The sequence below is a fragment of the Anser brachyrhynchus genome, assembly GCF_964034855.1.
Source record: "Anser brachyrhynchus genome assembly, chromosome: Z".
Taxonomy (NCBI): domain Eukaryota; kingdom Metazoa; phylum Chordata; class Aves; order Anseriformes; family Anatidae; genus Anser; species Anser brachyrhynchus.
This window is the reverse complement of record NC_137697.1, coordinates 61,025,180-61,049,059: the sequence shown is the minus strand read 5'-3', so window position 1 is coordinate 61,049,059 and position 23,880 is coordinate 61,025,180. Positions and strand designations below refer to the sequence as shown.

Here is a 23,880-nt window from a genome sequence, read left to right as displayed (position 1 = left end):
TGCGTTTCTCTTGAGAGAGAAATGGAGAAGGCCCTGATGCTGTGCAAGCACTGCTCAGCAGTAACAAAAACACTGCTGTGTTATCAGCTCTGATTTATTCACAAATGCAAAGCACAGCACTAGTGTGGCTGATATGGGGAACGTGGACTTCATCCCAGGGCAGACCAGGTACAATCTCCGTCCCTTACTCCATATCATTTCCATCATGCTCAGTCCTGCATTATTCAGTATATCCTTATCGACTACCCCCATCCTCTGACTGTACACACAGGTTGTCATTCCCTTAGTCTGTGAAGCACCTCGATCAACTGTTCATTGAGTTAATTCAACCTGTGGCTTGGGCTCCATTGCTTATGGTGGCTACTTAGGCTGGGAGAGGCAGCATGTTGTGCTGAGTTGTTGGGCACTAAAGCCCGATAGTGACACAGGTTGGGTCACTGGGCACATGCCCAGTTCTTTATAAGGCTCATCATCCGTTGGTTGAGGTAGTAATTCCTGTAACATACAGCTCAATTCACGGGTTACAACAATTCAATAATATATCCCTTACAGTACCATTAGGAGGAAGGGAGGAAGGTGTGTCTTTTATCCTTTCTTGTAAATTCCACTGCAGGCATTAGGAAATTTCCTAGTGAGCTTTTGTTTTACAAGCCTGTACACCACAATTCTTTCCCCTTAAAAAAAAAAAAAAAAAGACAATGCTATTCCTGAAAAAGTCTCAGGTACCTCTCATTTTGTTTTGTAAGCCAAGTGATAAGAGGAGCCTGAAAATATGATAGTTAGTACTTCTGAATTCGAGCCTATAAAAGAGGAAGTCAGAAGTGGAATTAGCTTGTCCTACTTCTACTTTTTCTTCAGATTAAAGCATTAAGATAGTACTCAGTCTTTGAATCTGTCTATGTAGGTCTGTTGTTCTACCATATCAAATTCAGGGTTGTTTGACTCTAAGATCAGATTAGACCTTGCCTATCAAACACTTTTAATACATCTTCCTTCAATATCTGTTTTGTGATTTTGCCAACTTTAAAGGCTTCTACACTGTACTTCCTGCAGGCCGCTCTATTCCATCATGCAGAATGGCTCCTATCAATACAGTGTTATTTTTTCACAGGGTTCATAAATTTGCTTTACACATACCAGAAACAGAAAATATAATATCCATGCGTTAGGTCCGAAATATGTGGTTGGTACTTTTAAAATAAAAATCATGTTATGCCTCTTTGGTAGCTGAGAAATTGCAGAATTACACGTCTGTTATGTTTCTGTCAATCTTTGTGCAGCCAGATTTTTCCTTGTTTAGTAATACAAGAAAACAGAGAAATCCTCAAATGTTATAATGTCTTGAGCTTTTTCTCTTTTTGTTCACTTAATAGTCCAGAATCACGTTAGTATGCATTTTAGCATGACCTATTCTGTAAGTATTAATTATTCTGTTCATGCCTTTTATTTTGTATAGCCAAAGGCTACTGCAAGTGAGCGAGCCATTGCAAGACTTGCAACACACCCCCTCTTGAAACACAAAATTGCTGAACTTAAAGGTATGAAACAGTGTATTAAAGTGTATACGACTTCAGTAGCTTCAAGATGTGTTCCCTTGTTCATGTTAATTCCTGATATGAACAAACAGTATAAAAAGAAAAGTATATGAGCACCTATAACTACCTCAATGAGTTGCAGTGGATCAGGTGTCACAAGCTTGTAGTTGTGTATGTTGTCTGAAATGGGCACGTACATGATAGTACATCGCATGACATGTAAGATACAAAGTATAGTACAAACAAGGCTTGTAATGGAATTCCCAAAGTTGAATAGATGTAATGGAGAATCTCAAAATAAGACCTAACTGGCAGAATACTAACAAGCAGATACAAAGGTAAAAGGAGCATTTCAGCTGGGTTTTTAAAGGTAGCTAAAAGGTTTTGCGAGTTACTCCCTTAGACTTCTTTGTAAACTGTCTACAGATTCCCTGTGGAATTTTTCCTGATTCTTTGGAATATCTCCTGTTCTCTTTAAACTCAAATTTTCCAACTAAAAGCAATGTTAAAAAGGGTCAAGTTCTAGTAATAACAACACGAAATTATTTCATTAATAACAGACCATGTCAAATACCCATTTAATTATATCCAAAGAAGTTAATATTTATTTGCAGTTTTTACATGCAAAATAACATCCTAAATGATCAAAATCCATGATTATAAGCTGGAGATGAGTTCACAGTTAAACCCAGTTTCAAAAAAAACATATTAGTTGGCTTTCCTCACTTGTTCATGCTGTAGTCTAAGGTGTTATTTGCCCCACTTGATCAGTTAAAGATTGATAAGGACATTCAAATTATGTTTATTCAATACACTAAATTTAAATTGCAAATATGTTTTATTTTATTAAAATAACTTACATGCTTAACTTACGTAGCTGCAAGAAATGACTTTTCTTCTGCCCCTCTTACAGCTGCTGTAAAAGCGTTTAAGGATGCAAGACAGGACCCAAACAAAGCCAACCCTGCGAAAAAGGATACATCAGAAGCACAACCTAAATCAGGACAACACTCCGTTAGCAGTTTGGATGAACGAGTACTTAAACCAGCTCAAAAAAAGCAAGGATATGAAAACAAAACAAAAATGGGTGTAAAAATACAAACTAACAGAGGGGCTGAAGAACTCCGTGACAGTGAATCTGAACAGAAAATTATGGAAATGGAGAGAACATGCAGTCCAAAAGAGTTTTCATTTCAGACAGTAGAAATGCCACAAGTCACTGAGAATAAAACAGGAAAGAAACTTGGCTATAAAAAAAGGAAAGAAAATATGAATGTGAACAAATTAACTGCAAAGAAAAAAATAGTTAGTGATGATAGCGACCTGGAACAAAATAGTGAAGAGGAGTACTTTGATGATAGTACTGAAGAGAGGTTTTATAACCAGACATCAGATTCTGACAGTGATAGCAATGATGATTTCTTCATTGGCAAAGTAAAAAGAAAGAAAAAAATAACGTCAGCTAGTGATCTTTCTTTAGTAAAAGATAAGAACAAGCTTCAGGAAAACATACTGAAGAAAGAAAAGAACACAGGATCTGGTACAGTGCAAGATTTGATCGTAGAAGAAGGAAAGCCCCATGCAAAAGCAAAGAAGCTAGAATCAGTGTTCTGCAGTACTTTGTCCACTACCTCCAATCAGAAATCCCAAAACAGAGGAAGGTAAACCTATTCCTGTTGTTTTGTAATTCATTTCCTCCCTCCTTCCCAGTAATGTAAATTTTTGTGATTTTTAGTAGCTGTTACCAAACAAGGAGAATTTCAGCCAATTACAGCTGAGAATGTTTTTGCCTAAACTACTCTTCAGTCTTCTTGTGCTTTATTGATACTTACGTATTTTTCATATTCACACTAGCACTGATTTACATTTAGCGTTCCTAACTAGTGTTGCATCCAAATCAAATCAGTGTGGAATACTTCTGTTTTTATTTGTACATTAACAAAGAGGAAAAACTATATGTGGTTTTTACTGTTATGCTTGAAAAGTCATTGCATGAGTGTTTTGGTGATGATGATTCTTTATTTGTAAGTGTTTATCATCTTACAAGTTTCTTGAAAAATCCTGAATTATGTTTTTATTTTCAGAAATACTAAAGACCAGCCTCTCAGAAACAGAACAGGTATGTATTACTGATGAAGTTGTAGAAATAAAAACATCTTGAGATTTTCTTACCTCTGCAGTCAAAGCATGCTAGTTTTAATTGTGGCATATATTTTAACAATTTTAAATTGTTAATTTTTTAAACATTTTTAACATTTTTGTTTGTTTAAAATTGTTAAAATTGACAGTTTTTTCAGCTTTCATTTTGATCTCTGGATGTTGTTTGCAATGTCCTATTTTTGAGTATTAAAAGTACTTAAAGTAGTACACGTGAAAATGTACACAGTACACAGTAGTTTACACAGGAAAATGCATTTCTGTCTGTGTTTACATTGAGCAGTTTATGCTACCTGTGCCCAGGTAATGGTAAGCGCAATCAGGTGGTATTATGGTATTTAGCACATAGTTTACCTTGTGAGTAATTATTTAACTTCTTCAATATTTTATTCGATTTATAGTATGTGGTTCCATTTTGGAATTCATCAAGTCAAGGGTATCATTTCAGTCATACTGAGTTTTATTGTGTAGTTCCTGATTGATTTATTGTGAAGAAAAAGTTGAGATTGTGCTGAATATTTGCACAAATTTTCAGTGTGGTCAGTAATAGTAAATTTTAACTATCTGCAGTCTACCAAGTGATAATTTACAGGGCTGCAAGATGAGAAAATCTTGCTGTGAGCATTCAGATAAATGTGTACCCCATGGCTCATTAATAAATTCTTGAAAATGTCTACAATCTCAAGGTAGTTTTAGCACATTTTTATGAAGGTTCGTGATGTACTTAATGTTTCATGTTGTACTTCTTGCACAGCTCTTGTTAAAAAGGAACCACAGCTCAAAAAGCAACCATTTGCAAAAGGTTCGGGTCTTAAATGTGACAATAAGAAACCATGTTTGGAGCAGCCTCTTCATCCTTCATGGGAAGCAAGCAAGAGACGTCGGGAACAAATGTCTCAAATTACAGCATTCCAAGGAAAAAAGATTAAATTTGATGACTAGACTGTATGTAAATTGAGATTTTAAAATACAATACTTGTAAATTTGCATCCTGTGGTACTTTCTTATGAAGTAACAACCACTGTTTGAATGCTTTTTCTCTATGATAAGGATGGAAATCAGACTAGAAATCTTCACTGAGATAAAATTTTACATGTCTCCAAATTCATGCATTTTTAAGCCATGTTTTGGTGTCTTTATAAATTATTTTTACTAAACCTTCGTTATCCTTTGCAGTCTATAAAAAAGCATTGTTATTAGATTGCTTCATTTACTGAGCGTGCTGTCTGTTGACTAAGGTATGGGCATATGGAGTTGGTTTATAAGTCCTGTTACATAATGCCACCATTTATGAAATACATCCTAGTGTGAATGAATGGGCTTTAGGAACACCCTTTGTGCTGTGTAGGAGTAGTACAAACTCTCTGGAGCTTTGTTTTTGTAAAAATGTACTTCTAACTGCTTGAGGGCTTATATTTCAGGTGAGAGGTGAGAATATAAAATACCTCTTCTGAAGTGATAATCTTAGGACTTATATTATCAAATGTATCTCGGGTGAGAAGAAGAGATCTCTTAAACATGAGTAGACTTCACAAATTCATGGATGTATCAGGTATCTCAAAAATCCACTCTGTAATGCACGCGGTATCAAAACTTCCAGATAGCAATAAAATATTGGCCTGTTAAATTGCAATCTTTGTCATTTCTTGATTACACTGCTGGTCTGAAAACATGAAAAAAGTGTCTTTAATATTCCTGTCCTGGAGGTTGTATCTGGGTGGTTCACTATGTCTGTCTTCCACTTGTACAATTAGAAGTCATCTTTTGTATTTGATACAGCTGATATTTAAGCAAATAGAATGTATATAAAAAGGTAGTGTTAGACAAACGTATTTTGTTATTTCTCATAGAATGCTGAAAAACTGAAAGCCTTAGTCTTGGCAGACTAAGAAACATTTGGCTTTTAAGTGGCATTTTAAATTTTGGAGTTCGTTTGATTGGGATATGAGATAGAATCTTCACAGTATTTTTCTTCAGGGTCTTTTCCTACTGCTTAATTGAAACAAGTTCTGAATTTATAGTTAATCTTTAACAGTAATGTTTATTTAAGTATAGTTATCTTTCATAATCTTGTAGCAAGTTAATCCAGAAACTTGATAAATGACTGCTATGGGTGTGAGATAGTGTACCGTACAAGTCCTATGGCGTTTTTTAATGTGTGAGAATAACCTGGTATCAGACCAAAGGGCCATCTAGCCTAGCATCTACAACAGTAATCAAAAAAGGGATGCTTTAAGTATAGGGATGGAGAAAGCAGGCAGTGCTACATCATCCAAAGATTCACCCAACTTGCAGTTTTACAGCTCAGGGGCTTACTAAGATATGGTAATTTATTGTGTTTAATAATCCTCAATGAATTTCTCCTCTGCAAGTTTGTAAAATCCATGTGAACTTGTGCAGCCTCTAATCTCTTAAATTGTAGAAGTCCTTCCTATGTATTTTACTCTATGAAAAAACAATCTCTTTTTCTGTGTCTTAAGCTGTGACTGACTGGGTTTATTAAATGTTCCCAACTCCTGTATTAGAAGGGACAATGAACAATGAATTCTTATTCACCCTTTCAATGCTACATATCATAGAGAGGGTGGATGTTGGGGAAAGGAGTGGATGTCGCTTATCTCTGGTCTAATAAGGCTTTTGATGCACTCTCCCATAATATCATTATAGATAAACTGAGGTAATATGGACGAGATAAATGGAAAGCGAGATGAATCAAAAACTGGCTGAACTGCTGAGCTCCAAAGACTTTGATAGGAGAAAGCCCGTACAACTGGAAGACAGGTAACTAGCGGTGTCCCCAGGGTTCAGTACTGACGTCAGTAGTATTTAACAGCTTCATTCATGACCTGGATGATGGGACAGAGCGCACCCTCAACAAATTTACAGAAAATACAGAACTGGGAGGAGCGGTATGAAAGCCAGGTGGTTGTGCTGCCATGCAGACGGATGTGGACAGGCTGGAGAAATGGACACAGGGAAAGTTTAAACCTCGTGAAGTTTAGGAAGGGCAAATGCAAAGCCCTGCCCCTGGGGAGCACTAACACTATACACCAGTCTGTGCTGGATGCTGATGGCCTGGAATGCAGCTTGCAGGAAAGGACCTGGGTCTCTGGTGGACACCAGCAGACCATGAGCCAGCAATGCATCCTAACAGCAGAGAAGACCAGTAGCCTTCTGAGCTGCATTGTTTTCCTGAGTTGCATTGCTTTTGAATTTGAAGCTCAGATAACCTTCAATTTCGCAGTGCTCTTTGTTGTTACTGTTTCTAACGTACTGCATCGAATGACTTGAAACTTTAGGCCAGAAAAATAAAACATGAAAACATGAAAGCCTGTTTAATGTATTTTTGTAGGGAAGGATCAGCTTTTGTAGAAAAAGACTTGCATTTACCTGCCACATAGCAAACTCTTGTAGTTTTCCAGATGCAAATGCTAGTCCTGAATGCTTACAATAAACAAATGAGTACATAATCCTAGCTGAATGCTAGTCCAAACAAATGTTTGACATGTGACTTCTCTGGTTCCAGTAAAAGGCAAGAAAAATTTCTTTTGTTAGCTGTCATCAGTTATAATACAATTTTTCATGGACAGCTTATCTTTCTTTGAGTAGATGAAAACCATATTTTAATAGTTGACTTACATTAAAGACTAAAAAATTAGAGTGCAAATAGCTTGAAAAAAATGTTTAAGAAGCATAAGTTCTAAAATGCTTGTTTGCGTGTGCTGAGAGATCTAGGAGCATTAGTTTATCTTGGCATGGGAGCAAGTTTCTTACCAAATTACAGTTGTAATTTGTGGCCATAGAGTTCTTCTTGAAGGAAACCTAGTTTATCAAAACATCTCTGTTTTTCCTCTTCAGAAACACTTCTGACACACCTTTGAGCTCCTACTCAAAAAAAAAAAAAAAAGTCTAAATCAAAAGATGTGGAAAAAAAAGAGATGTGCTGAACATGAATGAGAGAAGAGAGATTAGGTTATTGGCATTGCTTCATATCTTAATAAATTATTGCTGCTGGTACTTAGTGACTCACCTGGATCACAGCCTTCATGTGCTAAGCACTGCACAAATGAGCAGTGATGGTTAAAACCTGATAATATTTATAATGTGCAACTGGGTGATTTTTATGAACTGATAAACTCAATGAATATGCCTGGAGCTTGTTGATAAAAGATAGAACATTTTTTCTTCATTATGACAACATAACATTTTCAGTATATACATGATGTTAACATTGCTTGTATCTGTAACATTGTTTCAACAGAGATCTCTCGTAAGTATTACAAATCTATTTTTATAGCGATATGGAAAGTTATTTAATTCTGTGATGATTAGATTAAGAAACCTTGAGAACCATGCTTTCCACTTCAGTACCATACCATCGGGGAAATGTTCTCAGTCTGGGTTTGTCAGATACTCCTAGACTGCTTTTAGGTGCACAATGTTTTCACTTCAAACTTCCTGACAAAACAATCTCAGATTTCAGTGTCTTTAAAAAGATTCAGTGTTAGTTTAAATATATTAAAAGGGAATAAAAGAGGGGAAAAAAATAAAAAAACAGCTGTAGTGTTGATAGCACAAGTTTGAGGATTTCCAAACAGGCATAAATATTTATCATCAGTTTTATATGAACAAGTTAGATAGATGAATTAGGGCCAGAATTAAAATTCAATTATTTCTTAACTGAAAGTTTGGGGCTATTTTCTAGTTGGAGGCTGGTGACAGATCATTTTGTGATACTAGGCAGGTGAGTTACTGTGAAACTGAGAGCGGAATGATAGTGGATGGAAATGATATTTTCAATAAATCTGAATATTCTTACTACAATAGTCGGATGTATAGTTGTTTTGACTGCATTTCTGTACTCCAATGGAGTTCTCTCCCTAAATAGAACTAGTCCCTAGTTCTAGTAGCTCTAATTCTGGACTCTAGTCCCTAGAGCTAGGGATAGCACTTGCAGAGATTCCTAGTTAGAAGCTCTTAGCTCTAAACTATATAGCATAGAAATAATATTGTTAAATAAATTTTAGAAACACCACCACAACATTGTTTAAATCTGAAATAATTCTACGTTCATGTTTTTTTTTAAATACACTACATCATTTTTGTCTCCATTTACCCAGGGTCAAGAGCACCATGGCTGATATTTCAGTGCTTGGAAACCTCTTACTAGAGTGAACAATTCAGTGTTCTTAACCATGTTCTGAATTAATCCCTCAGCAAAGGGAACGAAGATGTTTCATAATTCATCCTATTTAATCAGCTTACCATACAGATTGAAGAGGCAGCAGAATGTTGGTTTGTATTCAGAAAATGTAAATAAAATGTTTTTGGAGTAACAGTGTTAAATGTGTTAAGTCAATTGTATAGAGTACATTGACTATCTGTGACAGACTGCTCACACATTCTTTCCATATGAGCAAAGTTTTTGGTGCAAAAATTCCAAAAGTGGTTTCTAAGCTCTTGTTCCTTCAGAGACAACTTGTTTGGTAAGGAAATCTTTAACATCATGGGCTGTATCCGGATGAACCGTATCTTATCCTATTATGCCTTCACTTGTTAAGCTTTTGTGTAGTGTGAGAGGTAATTTATCATCCCTTGCATCTTTTGATTTCTTTTTATCCGGGCATGACATTTTTTTCTGAGACCATGTCAGAGCGACAGGATCTTCCCCATTTTCATGTCATGTACGACATGTACATGCACACAACTTTTGCTGAAGCTTACACATTACAGTTGGATGTGGCCTATGATGAACTCTTCCATTAAGCATAATACTTAGACAAATAGAACGCTTGAAAAACTTTATTCAAGTCATTTTCACATAAATTTGCAACCATAATACGGGCATGTAACACAAGAATATGAAAGTGCAATAAAGAAACAAAGCTAGTGTCTGAATATTATAAATAAGAGCTCTTCAGATAAAGATGCAAAGTTTTTTGAAATTAAGATTCTTGGAAGAAAAGTGTAGAAAATAATGAAAACCTAAAAAAAAAAAGTTGCAAAAACAAGTGGCATTTCACTGTATCTGTAGCAATTAGTTGCATAATAAAAACCTCCCCATAACATACTTTTTGGTTTTAATTCAAGTTAAAACCTTTCAGCACCTTTTATGATTTGGAGAAAATGAAAATGCCATGTCAGCATAAATGTGAGACACAGGATAAACCACCTTTTGATGTCTCATTTATGAAATTCACCATGCTGGTCTGAATGAGTACAATATAAACAACACATAAATGACAAAGAATGTACATTTTGGTGTTTGTATCCATTCAACACTGCATAGTAAACTGGAGCAGAGAGAAAAACGAGTAGACTTTTACTAACACAAAAACATCATCTACACAATATGTTGGTTCAGATGGTGACCAATCTGTCATTTTTGTTACTTTTGTCTAGAAATATGCAAATACCAAATATATTTCAGGATTAAAAAAAAATACTTAACGAACCCCTTCTGTAATGAGTCTGGTACATAGTATGTTCCTTACATGCAGTTTTTACCTAAAGACTTGAAATGTGGGAGGCAATTGCTTCACACACATACTAAACATTTTGTCTTTTCAAAGATCTGAGACTACATGACAGCAATTTTATACTGGATTTCTCACAAAATTTGTTTGATACTGCTCCCACTGAGACCAACAGTAGATCCCTTTCAAAGATGACAGAAATAAGCCCAATGTCTTGTAAAAAAGGATTCCAAAACATAATTTGCTTTATAAAATAAGGTTTTATCAAAACATTTTTTATAAATGTTTTTCAACAAAAATGCATGTAATTTCTTAAATATATTCCAGTATGAAAACAGTCAGTTAAGATTTCTGGGACAAAACTGCAGAGCCAAGATACTAAAAATTCTGGTTGGCGCTCCCCTATTTAGAAATACTTCTACACATGCTATATGATCAACTCTTCTACTGCATTGTGATTAGCTATAGTTAAATAGGGTAAGTTAAAGTCATATTTCTTCATTTTTTTTAATCCTAAAATCTCTTGCTTTTCTGAATAGACTGTTCATGTTATCTTAGGCAATGTTTGTGCTATCGTATATTACTGTCACGTTCCTTAACACACACTTTAAAACAAGTAAAAATATTTTGCTACGGAAAAGAGCTACATCTCTGTAGCCACAATATCCCCAATACTCAAAGTTATGGCGTTCAACACCTTTCCGAACCAGGCCATTCCCATTGAAATGTCTTAAGTCCAGTATTACAACTTGCTCCACCTACACAGATGCTTAACCTCCTCTGCCTACTTGCTCACTTCAGTGGAGTTCTGCAAGTAGTTTGGGTATAGACATGCGAGCAGGTTACTGCCTAGAAAGCTGAGGGAGAAACTCCTCAGCTGCTCTGTGTCCAGTTAGTTTCTTGTCCCACATTCAGTGTCAGGCACAATGAGGTAAGAGCACACAAACTCTTACCAGGAAGCAGTCTGTGCCCACAGCTTAGCTTCCATTACAGTAGTAGCTTGTGTGTCCATTGCCCAAGCTGCTATCAGGACCTTCACCCCAGTTCTGACCTAAGTTTCTAGAAAGGTGAATGCACTTGCATCCCTTAAATCCTAATCTTAAAAAGTCTTTGAGCTGAGATTTCAGAAGCCTGAGCTTTAATCAGGCCCTCACTTTGCAGACACATGTAATAAATGGCTTTCTAATAAATCTAGTTTCCAAATTTTGCTCCTGTTTGGTGCCCATACTGGTGACTGATTGCTAAAATGGATCTCTGAACAAACAAAAAGGGACCTGCAGTCTAAATTCTATTCAGGACACGCTTCAAATTTGGGGTAGTAATCACTTGGTTGTTGGTTCTTAGATTCTCTTTTCAGTATATCCATTAGTTGGACAAGTTTGTAACCTAGTTATGATTAAGGTGGAAATACTTTATACTCTTGAAATAAATATATGCAGTAAAAAACAAGCTGATCCTTAAAGGATATTATGATAATTGAGATAAAACTTCCAAATTTAATTCATAGGGTTCTATTTCAAAAAATATTTCCAAATACTGCCTGAAGTATTCTCAATACTGGTAACAAAATCTCTCCATATTCCTCAGATTTTTCCTTTTTAACTATACTGAATAGCACGTGTACTTAAAAAACTCAAGAAATCAAGATACTGAGCTTTCATGTCTCATTAGGTGTTTTGAACTGCTGATTAAACACAACCAATACCAATCAATACTTCTAGGTTACTTTGTTTCAAAAGTAGATTCTTCATTTTATATGATCTGAAATCTGAAAAAAAGCATGACATCCCCTTGTGATATGTTATTTCACAGTTTAAAAACAAAATCACAGCTACTGTAGCTTACAGCAGGGTGCACTGCAAAAGCAAAATAATTTGGGGATGGGAGGAGGGGTAGTGTACCCAGCACCAGTAAGACGTTCAGTGAAAACTTTAATTTGGGCTGGAAATTCTTCCCCTTAACAATGTTGTATTTGGTTCCTGAACAGCCTAAGGTAGGATATTTAATATATTGACTTTTGCTCTCCCTCTCTATATAGTGTATTTTCAACTTCATTGCTTGACTACTGAGATATAAATTTTAAAAGCCAAGTACAGTACTTCAGGGGGAAGCAGGCAGTAAGCTTCTTCATGATAAAAATACCTTTTTAGAGATTCTGACCTACTTCTTTTTATGGTGCCACCTGAGTTAACTGCCTGTATTATTTTGATGGTTAACCTGTTCAAGCTGGTTGTTTCTCACAGATGACTACACCAGGGACTCTTTGTCACCTCTAAGAGCCCTCTTCTTGACAGGTATTCATTTTTATCCACATTATGTGTGCAGAAGTCTTTTAAAAGCCCCACCTTGAAAAATCTCTACAGCATAGAAAGGTGGATAAGTTCTTTAATTCATTTCTACTATGAAAGGTTTCTTTCAAAACCCCATCTGTTTTTGACTTAAGAAAACGGTAAAACTTCTAATGTATTAAAAATGTAAACATAACTTTTCTTGCAGGGGTATAACTGATAGATAGATAGATAGATATGTATTTCTTCGCTATATGTTAATATCCCTTGAAAACTGAACATACTTTTCTCATTCGTATCAATGTGTCCTAGCAAGTTTTATTTTAATGGTTACTGCAGCATTACTCTCAAGCTGTTTTTCATTCTGGTATTTTCTGAGATAGCTGACATTAGTACTTTCTGTTGCATTTTATTTAATTCATTTTACATAAAGTTTTGCTACTTTTTAGAATACGTTCAACAGTAATATTCTGACTGAAGTCTATTTATCACCTGAACTCCAAATTTGCAGGAGTTAAAAAATGGTTATGATTTTACTAATGAGTTAGAATTTCAAAATTTATCTGTGGATGAATCACCAGTTCCACACATTTCAATAGTTAAAAAAGTAATGCCAATTCAAATGCTTAAAATCCAGTTACAGATTTTGTTGAGAAGCAGCCGATGTGCTTCAAAAATCACATGATGTGTGTGGGTATATATGTGTGTGTTCTGTAGTTTTGCTTCTATAGTGTTTACATCCTATCGAAATTTATATAATGATACTTCAGTTCGAAACATTTGGCTCTGTCTCATCCATTTTCTTGCATCCTTCTCAGTACCTGTTAAAAGAAAAGAAACAGTGGTAAGCACATGGTCAAAAATACAAAAATACAAAAAATCTGCTACATATCCTTTTATCAACTTGAAGATGCAGCTCAAAAAGGGTAGAAGAAATTTTGTCAGATTCCAACAGGCATAAATATATTTATTTCCTTGCATTTACAAAGATGGGGAGAACATTAAGCTAATTAATCAAGCATGAATTTCTCTTCCCTCTGAATGTGAGTGAGTAGAAGCTGCGTTCACTGAAGTACCTAGTCACTGTTGTTACAGAGAAATATTTTAAAAAGCTCCTTCCAAAGGTCTGTCAAAAATAAATCACTCTTGATCTCTAGGACACATGTTGTTCTCTTTCACCACTTTCTACAAGTCTTGCCACTGTACAGTAAGAATAAAGGATTATGAGGATTATGCTGAAGCCATTTATTTAACATCTTGCATTTATGACTTAAGTGCAATTATAAACGTATCTCCATGCTGGAGTAAAAAAAAGTTTCTCGTTTTAGTCTCATTTAATCAGCAGCTTCCTAATACAAAGTAAGCAATGAACCTTTTACAGGCTACCTTATCAATATTCACTTTAAATTAATTATGTTTGTTTCATCGATGCTGTTACAGTGGACTATACTGGTCATTTTTTTCATTTTTTGTTTACTGCTCTGGAATCTCACATGAATCTCTATACAGTGTTGGCACATCATTTTTTGTGCCATAAAATCAAACCACTTCATTACTGTTTTGTGTGAGTAGTTAACATATTATCCTGAGAACCACTTATCTCTGTTACAGAAGACTGCTTTCTGTGTGTATATTTCGCAGCTACTAAGCTACAGTAGATCCACAAATATGAACATTAATTAAATGTGAGTTTGCCTTTTCAGAGGAAAGAAATGACAAGCATAGTTGTAGCATTGTTTAAACTTTTGAAGAACTAATGGTAAACTGTCAACACTGTGTGTCTGGAAGAGTTGTTTCAGGAAAGATAGCTGCTGTGTCCGCAGCCGCAAAGTAACATATATGTGTGGGATTTTGCAAAGTGCTTTTAGAGCTATTTAGCTGCTCAACAGTTCTGTTCAAATGCTATAAATGGGTATTGAATGAGAATAGAAAGGTTTTAGTACAAATATAAAGGCCTGAGCCAGAGGCAGCATCTCGGAGCCCAGGCAATAGTAGCAATTTTGAAGTGCTATATATCCCAATAACAAGATGACAAGAGCAAAACTATCACTTATGATTGTTTTACAAACCTAAATAATTAAAAAAAAAAAGTGCTAGATTGTGTAAATAATTTAATTAGCCCAGGTCAGGATTCAAAAGATATGTAGTTATCAAGACCAAAGTAACCATTCTCATCCTTCCTGACAAAAATGACCTTTGAAAAGTTTCATCCAAATTTCAGATTAATACACTAGATTCTGAAAGCTGTGAAGTGACATACTAAAGAAATTTATATCATTAGAATTGGGACTTTTTCAATATAAAATAAGTCTCTAAACTTCATAAATCTGATTGTCAACTTCAGTAATGTGAATGCAGAACAGTTAAATATACTCACGGTGAAATTGTACAGCCAGAGGCATATGCATGGTGGCCAGTATAGCGTATATCACAGCGTACTATATTGTTGGAGTAATCGGATTCAGGTACCAAGTAGCTGGGGTTTACACTGACCTTAAGGGGAGAAAGCGCAGTGTTGTTGGGTTGGTAACTTTACATTCAAAAGGACATATGCATATGATTTGCTTCTCTTAAAAAGCAAAAAGGAAAACAAAAAAAAGAAAGAGAAAGAAAGTAACTCTCCTTTCCCAAAACCCTTACCTTCAGAATGTAATTTCCAGGTTTCACATCTGTGATATCAATCCACTGGCAATCTATGTCAGCATTATAAGTGTCGTAACAGCCAGGGCTCAATCCCTTGAAAATAAGAGTTAGATAGGTGTCAAATTTTTTTTTAGGAACACTAACATTCCAGACATTAGTAACACTGAGACTGAAGTACACTTAGCCATCACAACATTTCACTAGGAAAATGAAAAATTACCTCCGGGAATGAGGCTTATTTTTTCTTGGCATTTTATTTGAATACCCGAACTAGAACACGTAATTCTAACGTGTCAGTTTTATAGAGAGTGCTGTACTACTATCGCATAAGGAACACCTATAACTATTGATAGTTGTTCATCCGTAAGATATCTGTATTTTATCCGTTGTCTGAAGTCAATTAAAATAATCTAGAAAACCTTAATGTTGAAAAGTACTCTGAGAAGTGGTGTTTAGGCATGTCTAGTTTCCATTTTCCTTCAGCTGTGCTTTTTTGTGTGACTACTTCAGTGCAAGATCGGTCAGTCAGCAGGGGATCCTGAGTAGAAGGCACTGAGCTACATGACAGGAAGACTTTGGAACATGAAAGGAACCTTTACAAGACAGAATTCTGACACTACCTCCCTATTCTTCCCTAACTACCACTCCTGCCCAAATAAAAATGAGTCGGAATTATTCACTGCCAAAAGACACTTCTTCACAGAAAATAATACATTTTCCAACAGCAAAGCATGTTTCAAATGAAAACTTACAGCTGAATATTTAAAAATCTATATTTTAAAGGTAAGAATAAAATCAAACTTGACCAAAGACTGGACCTAAATATCTGCAAATCTCAAGTAAACAGCTTCTGAGATTTTTGAGATTCTGAGGTTCATTGGTCTTATCAGTGTGTACAAATATCTGAGGGGAGGGTGTTGAGGGGACAGAGCCAGTCTCTTTTCTGTTGTGCCGAGTGACAGAACGATAGGCAATGGGCACAAACTGAAGCACAGGAAGTTCCAGATGAATATGAGAGGGCATTTCTTTACTGTGAGGGTGACAGAGCACAGGGACAGGTTGCCCAGAGAGGTTGTGGAGTCTCCTTCTCTGGAGATATTCAAAATCCATTTAGATGCCATCCTGTGCAAAGTGCTCTAGGTGATCCTGCTCGGCTGGGGAGTTGGACTACATGATCTCCAGAGGTCCCTTCCAACCTCAACTACTCCGTGACTCTATGATTGAGTATGAACTTAATCACCTGTGTTGGAACCTGTCACTACCCTTAGGAAGAGCACATCTTTTTGCTCTGCGTAAGTGCCACCTCTAAACAGGAAAAGGAAAATCGAGGGCTGTTTGCACATTTAGTTTTTCAGGGAAGTGCCCCGGTGGGGCTTCTCTTCAGGCAAACACAGAGACACAAGAATTCTGATAGAATTTAAAATGTAGTCTTTCTTCCAGACCTATCTTTTCTGAAAGTTTCTTTGCAGTTTAGGAGTTTTAAAAAGAATTTCCGTATATGAATGTATCAGTGGTTCAAATCTGGTGTTTTTCATCATGGCTGATGTAGATTGCTTTAGGCAAAGCTAATACATTCTAGTAACACACAGATAGCTCAAAATCCAAGTCCACAAGAATTCCCTCTTGACCCAGCTGGTGATCAGCTCAGACTCTCTCACATATGTGCCAAGTCTGAGGCTGGAGGAAAGTTTTACAGTCCAATTACAAACCCCTGAAATATGGACTTCCAGTGGAAATGCTGACATAGGCATGATTCTAGTGACACAAATACTCCAGCTGTAAAATATGCATGTTGCTTAGTTAGATGTCATCGTCTGCAGAAGGAGAAAAGACGTTTATAAAACCTCTTCAAAGCCTTGATGTAGTGTAGATCATTCATTATATTTAAAATTCGGATGTGTACACGTCAGCCAGTGAAGCATGGCTGTCATTTCTCTGTGATAAAATAACTACTTCCTAGATTAAAAACTGCAGAGTAAGGGATACAAGCTTATGGTATGGCCACACTGAGATAAACCACAGGTCCATTGAGCTCAGTGTCATGTCTCTGACAGTGGTCAGCAGCAGAAGATTGAGGAGAAAGAACAAAAGAAATGGGACTTCTAACGTCTCTTAGCCAGGTAAATTCCTTCCACCAGGCATTTAACAATATCTGAGACACAGAATGCCATCAGATTGTGTTTAATAGCCTCTATTATTTGGCCTAACATTTTTTTTTTGAACTCATAGATTATTTTTGGTCTTTGCAACATCCTATGGCAAGGAGTTGAAAAATTTATTCGTAAGTAAAAAGAGCACCCTTCAGTGTTTTAAAGATGTTGCCTGACAGTTCTTTTGCATATCCTAAATTCTTGTACTGTGAAAAACAGGGGATATCAAGGATTTCTTCCAGTCCAGGATCACTCATGATTTGGTACTATTTCTGGCTTTCCCTATTCATAGGGAATACCCTATGAAATCCTAGTGTTATAGCCGTACTACACTCCTGATCATCCTTGTTCTCCTAGGGTTGGTTGCTTGCTTTGTTTACTGTAACAGTTTTGAGAGGCAGTGACCAGCACTCCACACAATAGTCAAGGTAGAGGTCTATCATGAACTGGTGTAATATCTGAATGGTACATTCTTTTTTTTTTTTTTTGGCTGTTCCTTTAATAAGCCCTAATACCTTGCTTTACACTTGTATATGACTAATATACATGTGTTCACATGGCTGTGATGCTTTAATGGCCTTCTATATACGCATAAAACATTGCTGTAAATTTTCTGGACTGGACTGCCACCCAGTAGGTACAGGTATTAAGGAAATTCACACTTTGCAGCTTCATGCTCTGCAAGAAAGAAAATACTATGAACTCTGGGAACAGCCAGGGGCATCACCCCACAGTTCCTGAAGGATGAACACATGAAACAACCTCTTTACTGACTCAGTCTTGAGTTCTCTTTATCTTGCTAGACCAGTCCTATCTATAAATTGAAAGAATTTGTGGTGTGCTTTAACGTAGGTCAGTTACCAGTGATGTAAGTTAATGAGTGCCCCTGCATTTTAGTGATACCTGCATTTAACAGCAACTAGGTAAACTATAATATTTCAAGTTGCTGTCCTGACCTCTGTGATGGAGAATTTCCAAGCTAGTTAGCACATCAGATTTAGCCTGTACTGATAGGAAAAAGACACGCAATCCAAAAATAAATTAGAGAGGAAAGAGAAACTCTGAACCAACTCTTTCTGGTTGTCTCTGAACCGACTCTTACCTGCGTGTGTGCTGTACATGCATATCGTCTATAATACCCGTAATCACAGGAGGTATCTTCAAGACAGAAACTTGCTTTGTGTCCTTCAGCAACTTTTCTGTGTGAGCTCGCATCCAACAAGTCATAGTGACTGAATTCATCCATGCTGTGATAATGTCTGTTAGACCATGGATATGTTATTAAAGATGGATCAGATTTTGTCAATATAATTTTAGTATATTCCTATTCACTTATCAAGGTTAGACCTGGCCACATTTTCTTCACTGCACAGAACTCATATGTTAGTGTACTTTCCTATTATAAGCCACTCAGTTAAGTATTCTTTTCATTATTCCAATTTTCAATGACTACAAAAACCCCACCTTCCTTAGCAACTGATAGGGGAAAAACTCTACAACAGCCCTGTTTTTCCAGAAGTTCCCATTTTACTGAGAATGAGCTGTTATTATCAGAATAACAATAGCAAATATTAAATAGTTCATACTGAAGTTGTACATCTTATAACTTTGCCTCTGGGCAGAGTTTGGCTAGGAATGCTTACCTTACATACTATAAATTCCAGAGAAGTTTCCTACTTGTTACCCAAAAAGCAACTATTTACTTTCCCATTTCCATGGTCCTCAATCCATGGAAATCTGTATCACATTCATAATATTAGTGAAAACAAATTTGCATGAAGGAAGCTTTGGTGTACAGTTCTCATTAGCTTGGTCATTAAGAACTAATGGAAACTGAACAGAGATGTCAGCATTTTTGTAGTCTACAGTTAATGTGGTCTCTATTTCAAAAGTGCATATGCTTTCACTCTGGGCACAGCGATGTATTTTTCTTGCTTTCATACACCGTGAGTTCTAGCTCTCTCTATGGACTTGAACACTTACTGTTCTAGTAGTCCCACTTTTTCTTAAAAGGTGGAAACCTAAACTTGTACTACCTATCTGCACTTTGTGCGCAGCATTTGGCTGCTGTTACTTATGAACACTTTCAGCTCAAGAGCTGTATGAAAAAGGTAATTAAATAGAATTCAAACATACTGTTAAAATGAAGAGAAGCACAGAAGTCTAGCAAGCATCCATGTCAGGAACACTAAAACCAGTTCACAGATGATGATGACTAACACTGATGACTAGCCAAAGGCATTAGTAGTTATAGTCCATTTCCAAATGGACTTGTTTCACTGCCATAGAAATGATCACGAGAAATGGATTTTTTCTGTTGGCAGTGTATGTTCTGTCCAAGAACTGTATTAACATCAGAGACACTTTGCATCTGGATAATGATATCTGGGCTACAGTAGCACAGTACGAAACTGCTTTTCTACCGATGAAGATTTCAACTTCTCTCCATCCATTTCATCATCCACTTATCAACTTAGTAAGCGCCAGGGTGGGGGCTTTGTTTTTGTTGGATTTTTTTCACAGTGGGTGGTTAACTAAAGCATTTCTGGAAGCTTCTTCTGTTTGGTTTGATTTGGTTTTAGCTTTTTGATCCTTACAAGATTTATAACCTAATAGTATCAGTCCTTCTTTGAAAGAATTTGTTTTAATGAAACCGATTTTTCATCCAAGTTTGACTACAAGCAGTTAAGCTTAAAGCCTCTGAAACTAGAGAGAAATACTACATTGATGCAAGTGGCATTTAGGTCAAGGCCACATTATATAATATTTTTAATAAAATAATACTAAATTATCACTTATGTACCCGTAACTCAGAACTATAAGTAAGGTGAAGTATGGTAAACTTTCTAGCAGTTTACAATTGATCTGGCTATGAAACAGCAGAAACAGGAACAAGCCTGCAAGCCTGCATGTGAATTTTCTGAAATCGTACAAGTTTGCAGTTACCTGCTCCCAAAATGTTGGGAATTTTCCTTGCCACATTTCCAACAGTTTTGCCATGCTAGAGCAATACTGCTCTGCTACAATATCATGCTATGATATGAATATTGATAAGGAGATCAGTCAACTCAGTACCATGTCTTTTCCACACTGATCTGAACATTCCTTGTCAAACTAACCCAAGAAGTTCAGGTCAACAAGTATGGGTCAGTGTTTACAATGATAGGGAATTTCCTAGTAAATGTGCATTTTAGAATTTCCACAGTTACAGTGGTTTTTTTTTTTTTTTTTTTTTTTATTTACTGGTTCACCTTAAATGTAACTAGACAGCAACCTTAACAGAATATAGTTAGAGAAGTTTCCCTGTCAAAAACTGATTTGAGGCGTGTAACAAATTTACACCTGCAAGAGTTTTATACTTATAGATATCCAATTTTCATATCCATTTTGTTTTCACATGGCTCTCTAGAAGTGATTACTACTAGCATAAAATGAATCACAGAGTAAAATTTTAAAGCTTCCCATAGCTTCACCCCAAGTCCACTCCAGTTTCAGAAAATGTCGCCTTATAATTGACAATTTGTTACCGAAAGAGATAATTAGCAGGTACCATACTGAGCACTTCACTCACTGGTGACAGCTGTGCCACTCCCATGAATAACGGGGTCTGCTTGGTAGAAAATCCGATGTGCCTTGATTTTTCACTCTTTGGGGGAACCTCAGGAGCACTCGATTATCATAGTCTCTAACATCTGCTCGATAAGCTGAACTGTAATAGTGCAAAAAGAAGAGCCATAAGTATATGCAAAAAAAAAAAACCACTTTAAAAATACTTTATATTGTTTCAGAAGTGACTTAATATTATTGATCTTTTAAACCTTCTTAAAGCTCATGCAATAGAGATGCACAAGAAATCCACATGGCGTGTTCAGAAGGGCCCGGTATCAAAGGAAGAACTGAGTAAGATTCAGACCTGCTTCTAATCTCACAAAGAGGAGTTGGATCACTGACTCTCTGGCTCTGGCTGTTAAGCAGATCACTGCTTAGCTGTAAAATTACTCTGGTACCAAAAGTACAATCTCAGTAACTGCTGTTAACCAAAATAATTCACTGTGAATATAAGATCACGTAACAGATGTTTGTTTGTGTTGTAAAAATATTATTGAGCACATGCCCCAGGCTTATCCTATTTTACACAGCCGTAATCTACAGTTTTTTACATATTGAATGTTTTAATCAGTTGCTAGTCAGCAAGACCATTTCAAATAGTCTTCATTGTAAGGTGAGCACAAAAAATACCAGTTCTTATGCCATGTTTTCTTTTTTCAGCAAGTGAAGAAAGAGCATGACCACAGAAATAGTCTGACATCAATTAATGATGCTGGTAAATAAATAAATGTGTCTTGCATGATAAGGTATCAAACCAGTTAAAACGGTTAAAACCAGCCACGGTGATTTTGTTCCAAACAAAACAGGAAAAGTCCCTCATTGCCAAGTGTACAGGACCTAACTTGGTCAGCAAAGCTGCTATTTCAGACTGTTAAAAGGCTTGGAAACACTTTTTAGAGAGATTTTAGTTTTTAAGATGCACTACAAGATGTGTAACAATACATGTGCCCAGAAATGATTGGCATGTTTTAATTTTAATAGTAACTCGTGCTGGCTAGGAATAGGTTTTTACAAGTGGAGTAGAATACGATTTGGCAGGATTAGAAGAGGCTGATGAAAATCACCAGGTCCAAGTGGATTTTTTGGTGCCTCCATTTTGCAACTCAGCTATGTTCAAATGAGCCTGGTAATAGAAACGCTCAGCATCACTTTAAAATAAAAAAAAAAACACTGGAGTTTCTTCGAAGTGTCTTTGCCTTCTCCCTCTAATAGGGCCGTGCTGTTTTGTGACATGCACAACCCTGCCATCTGCCACAGGCTCAGAAAGAGAGCTGTGGAGGGGTCTGCGTGTCCCCAGGCCCTCCGGCCTCCCGCCTCCCACTCCCCACCAGTCCGCAGGCTGTCCCGTGGCGGCTGCAAGAGCCCTGCAGCAAAACCCAGAGCACGAACCAGACAGCCTACCTTGCCAGGCAGTTCTCCTCGGCAGCACATCTCAAGTTATACATGGACATCCTCTGGACGTACGTGGACGCCTGGATGTAATAGGGATCCGGGACTAAGTCAGGGAGACCTGCAGTTCATCAAACCAACCACAGAACAGCAAGATCAACCCAGGACATGTCTGCACACACTTGGCTCCCATCCCCATCCTCAAGGAGACGTCGCCTGCCCCCCGTTACGCTCTCTCCCATGTGTACAGTCCCTTCCTCATAAAAAGAGGGGGAAAAGGGACAGAAGGAGGGGGAAGAGGGGGAAAAATGAGAAGGACAGAGGGAGGGGGGAGGCGGGGGGCTCTTACCGTACTGGAAGTAGCCGGTGCCGTAGCCGGGCCTGTACCTGCTGCCCTGGCGGGGCCTCTCGTAGGTGTCGTAGTAGTTGTAGTAGGGGTTATCGTCCGTGTACTTGTACGGGTTGTACGGGTCGTCGCCCACCATCACATCCTCCCTGCCGCCTCGGGGGCTGCCGGGGGGGAGCAGACCGCCGGCCCCGGGCCCTCCGGCGGGGCTGCTGGGGGCGCTGGGCCGCGACGGCCCCGCCGAGGGGCTCCGGGCCCCGCCGGGGGTGGCGGCCCCGGGGCCGGGGCGGCGGGCGCCGGCGGAGGGCGGCTGGTAGCCGGCCTGGAACCAGTGGCGAGCGCCGGAGCCGCGGGTGCCACCGTCGGGCTCCGGGTGCGCGGCGGCCGGCGGGCGGTCGGCGGCGCCCCGCGGCAGCGTGGTGTTGTTGCGGAGCAGCAGGATGGGGCTGCCCGCCGGCTCGGCCGCCTGCCGGCGCCGCGGGGGCTGGTACTGGGAGCCGAGGCTGAGCAGGCTGTACACCTGCCCGTTGTTCTCCCACTGGATACGCTGCCTCCAGGCGGCGGGGGGCGGCGGGGCGGCGGCGGGGCGGCGCGGCGGCGGCGGCTGCTGCTGCTGGTGCTGCTGCTGCTGCTGGCAGCCGGCGGGCCGGAGGCAGCTCCAGTAGATGCACGCGTGGAGCTGGGCGAGCAGGAGCCCCGGCCGGGCGAAATGCATCTTCTCGGCGCTCGCAGCGCAGGCAGGCGGCTGAGAACGAGGGGCGAGAGGGGGGCGATGAGCGCCCCGGTGCCGGGGGAGGGCCGGGAGCCGAGGAGGAGGATGAGGATGAGGAGGAGGACGAAAGGCGGGGGGCACCCGGTCGCTCAGCAGCGGCGGCAGCCGGGCGGTGCCATGGGGCAGGTCGGGCCGTCGGGAGGGAGCCCGGCCCGGGGGAGGCGGCGGGAGCGGCTCCTCTCCTCCGCGGTATTTATAGGCGAGGGGGTGCGAATGGGAGCCGGAGCAAACAACCAGCCTCTCACCGTCCTCCGGCCCGCGCGGGCGTCTGCAGCGAGGGAAGGAGGAGGAGGAGGAGGAGAGCAGGGACTTTAAACTCGCTGGCACGCTCGCAAAGTTACACAAGCCCCGCTGGCTGCGCCCCCGCTATTTGTTCACGTAATGCGGCTGGAAACGTGCGGCCCGGACGGCTCCCCCGCCGCCACCGCCCCCCGACCGGGCGGGGTAGGCCGGAGGGGGACGGGGCACGGAGCTGGGCGGTGGCGGGACCCCGGTGGGCAGAGCCCAGCCCCGCC

At 38.8% G+C, this 23,880-nt stretch overlaps 2 protein-coding genes across 8 annotated transcripts in view; one reads left to right on the top strand and one right to left on the bottom strand.

Annotated features, from left to right (window-relative positions):
• Positions 1-5,323, top strand: part of SRFBP1 (serum response factor binding protein 1) — a 77,502-nt gene extending 72,179 nt beyond the window's left edge. For all 6 annotated transcript variants that reach the window (XM_080573702.1, XM_080573706.1, XM_080573703.1 and 3 more), the window contains 4 exons: positions 1,457-1,538; positions 2,449-3,196; positions 3,620-3,654; positions 4,447-5,323. In XM_080573702.1, the coding sequence (XP_080429828.1) occupies positions 1,457-1,538; positions 2,449-3,196; positions 3,620-3,654; positions 4,447-4,634 (1,053 nt within the window). In that variant the 3' untranslated portion in view covers positions 4,635-5,323. The remainder of the gene's footprint in view (positions 1-1,456; positions 1,539-2,448; positions 3,197-3,619; positions 3,655-4,446) is intronic.
• A 4,155-nt stretch (positions 5,324-9,478) lies between these two features.
• LOX (lysyl oxidase) lies at positions 9,479-23,649 on the bottom strand (the record flags this gene model as incomplete). 2 transcript variants are annotated; one of them, XM_080573707.1, is made up of 7 exons in its annotated part: positions 22,597-23,645; positions 22,260-22,368; positions 20,821-20,958; positions 18,352-18,508; positions 15,097-15,192; positions 14,834-14,949; positions 9,479-13,277 (listed from the first exon to the last, which is right to left on the bottom strand). In XM_080573707.1, exons 1-7 carry the CDS (start codon positions 23,306-23,308, stop codon positions 13,271-13,273), a joined length of 1,335 nt encoding a protein of 444 aa, XP_080429833.1. In that variant the 5' UTR covers positions 23,309-23,645. The 2 variants fall into 2 exon arrangements, with proteins under 2 accessions (XP_080429833.1, XP_080429834.1); XM_080573708.1 differs by lacking the exon at positions 9,479-13,277 and having other exon boundaries at positions 14,830-14,949; positions 22,597-23,649.
• Between the last annotated feature and the right edge of the window lie 231 nt (positions 23,650-23,880).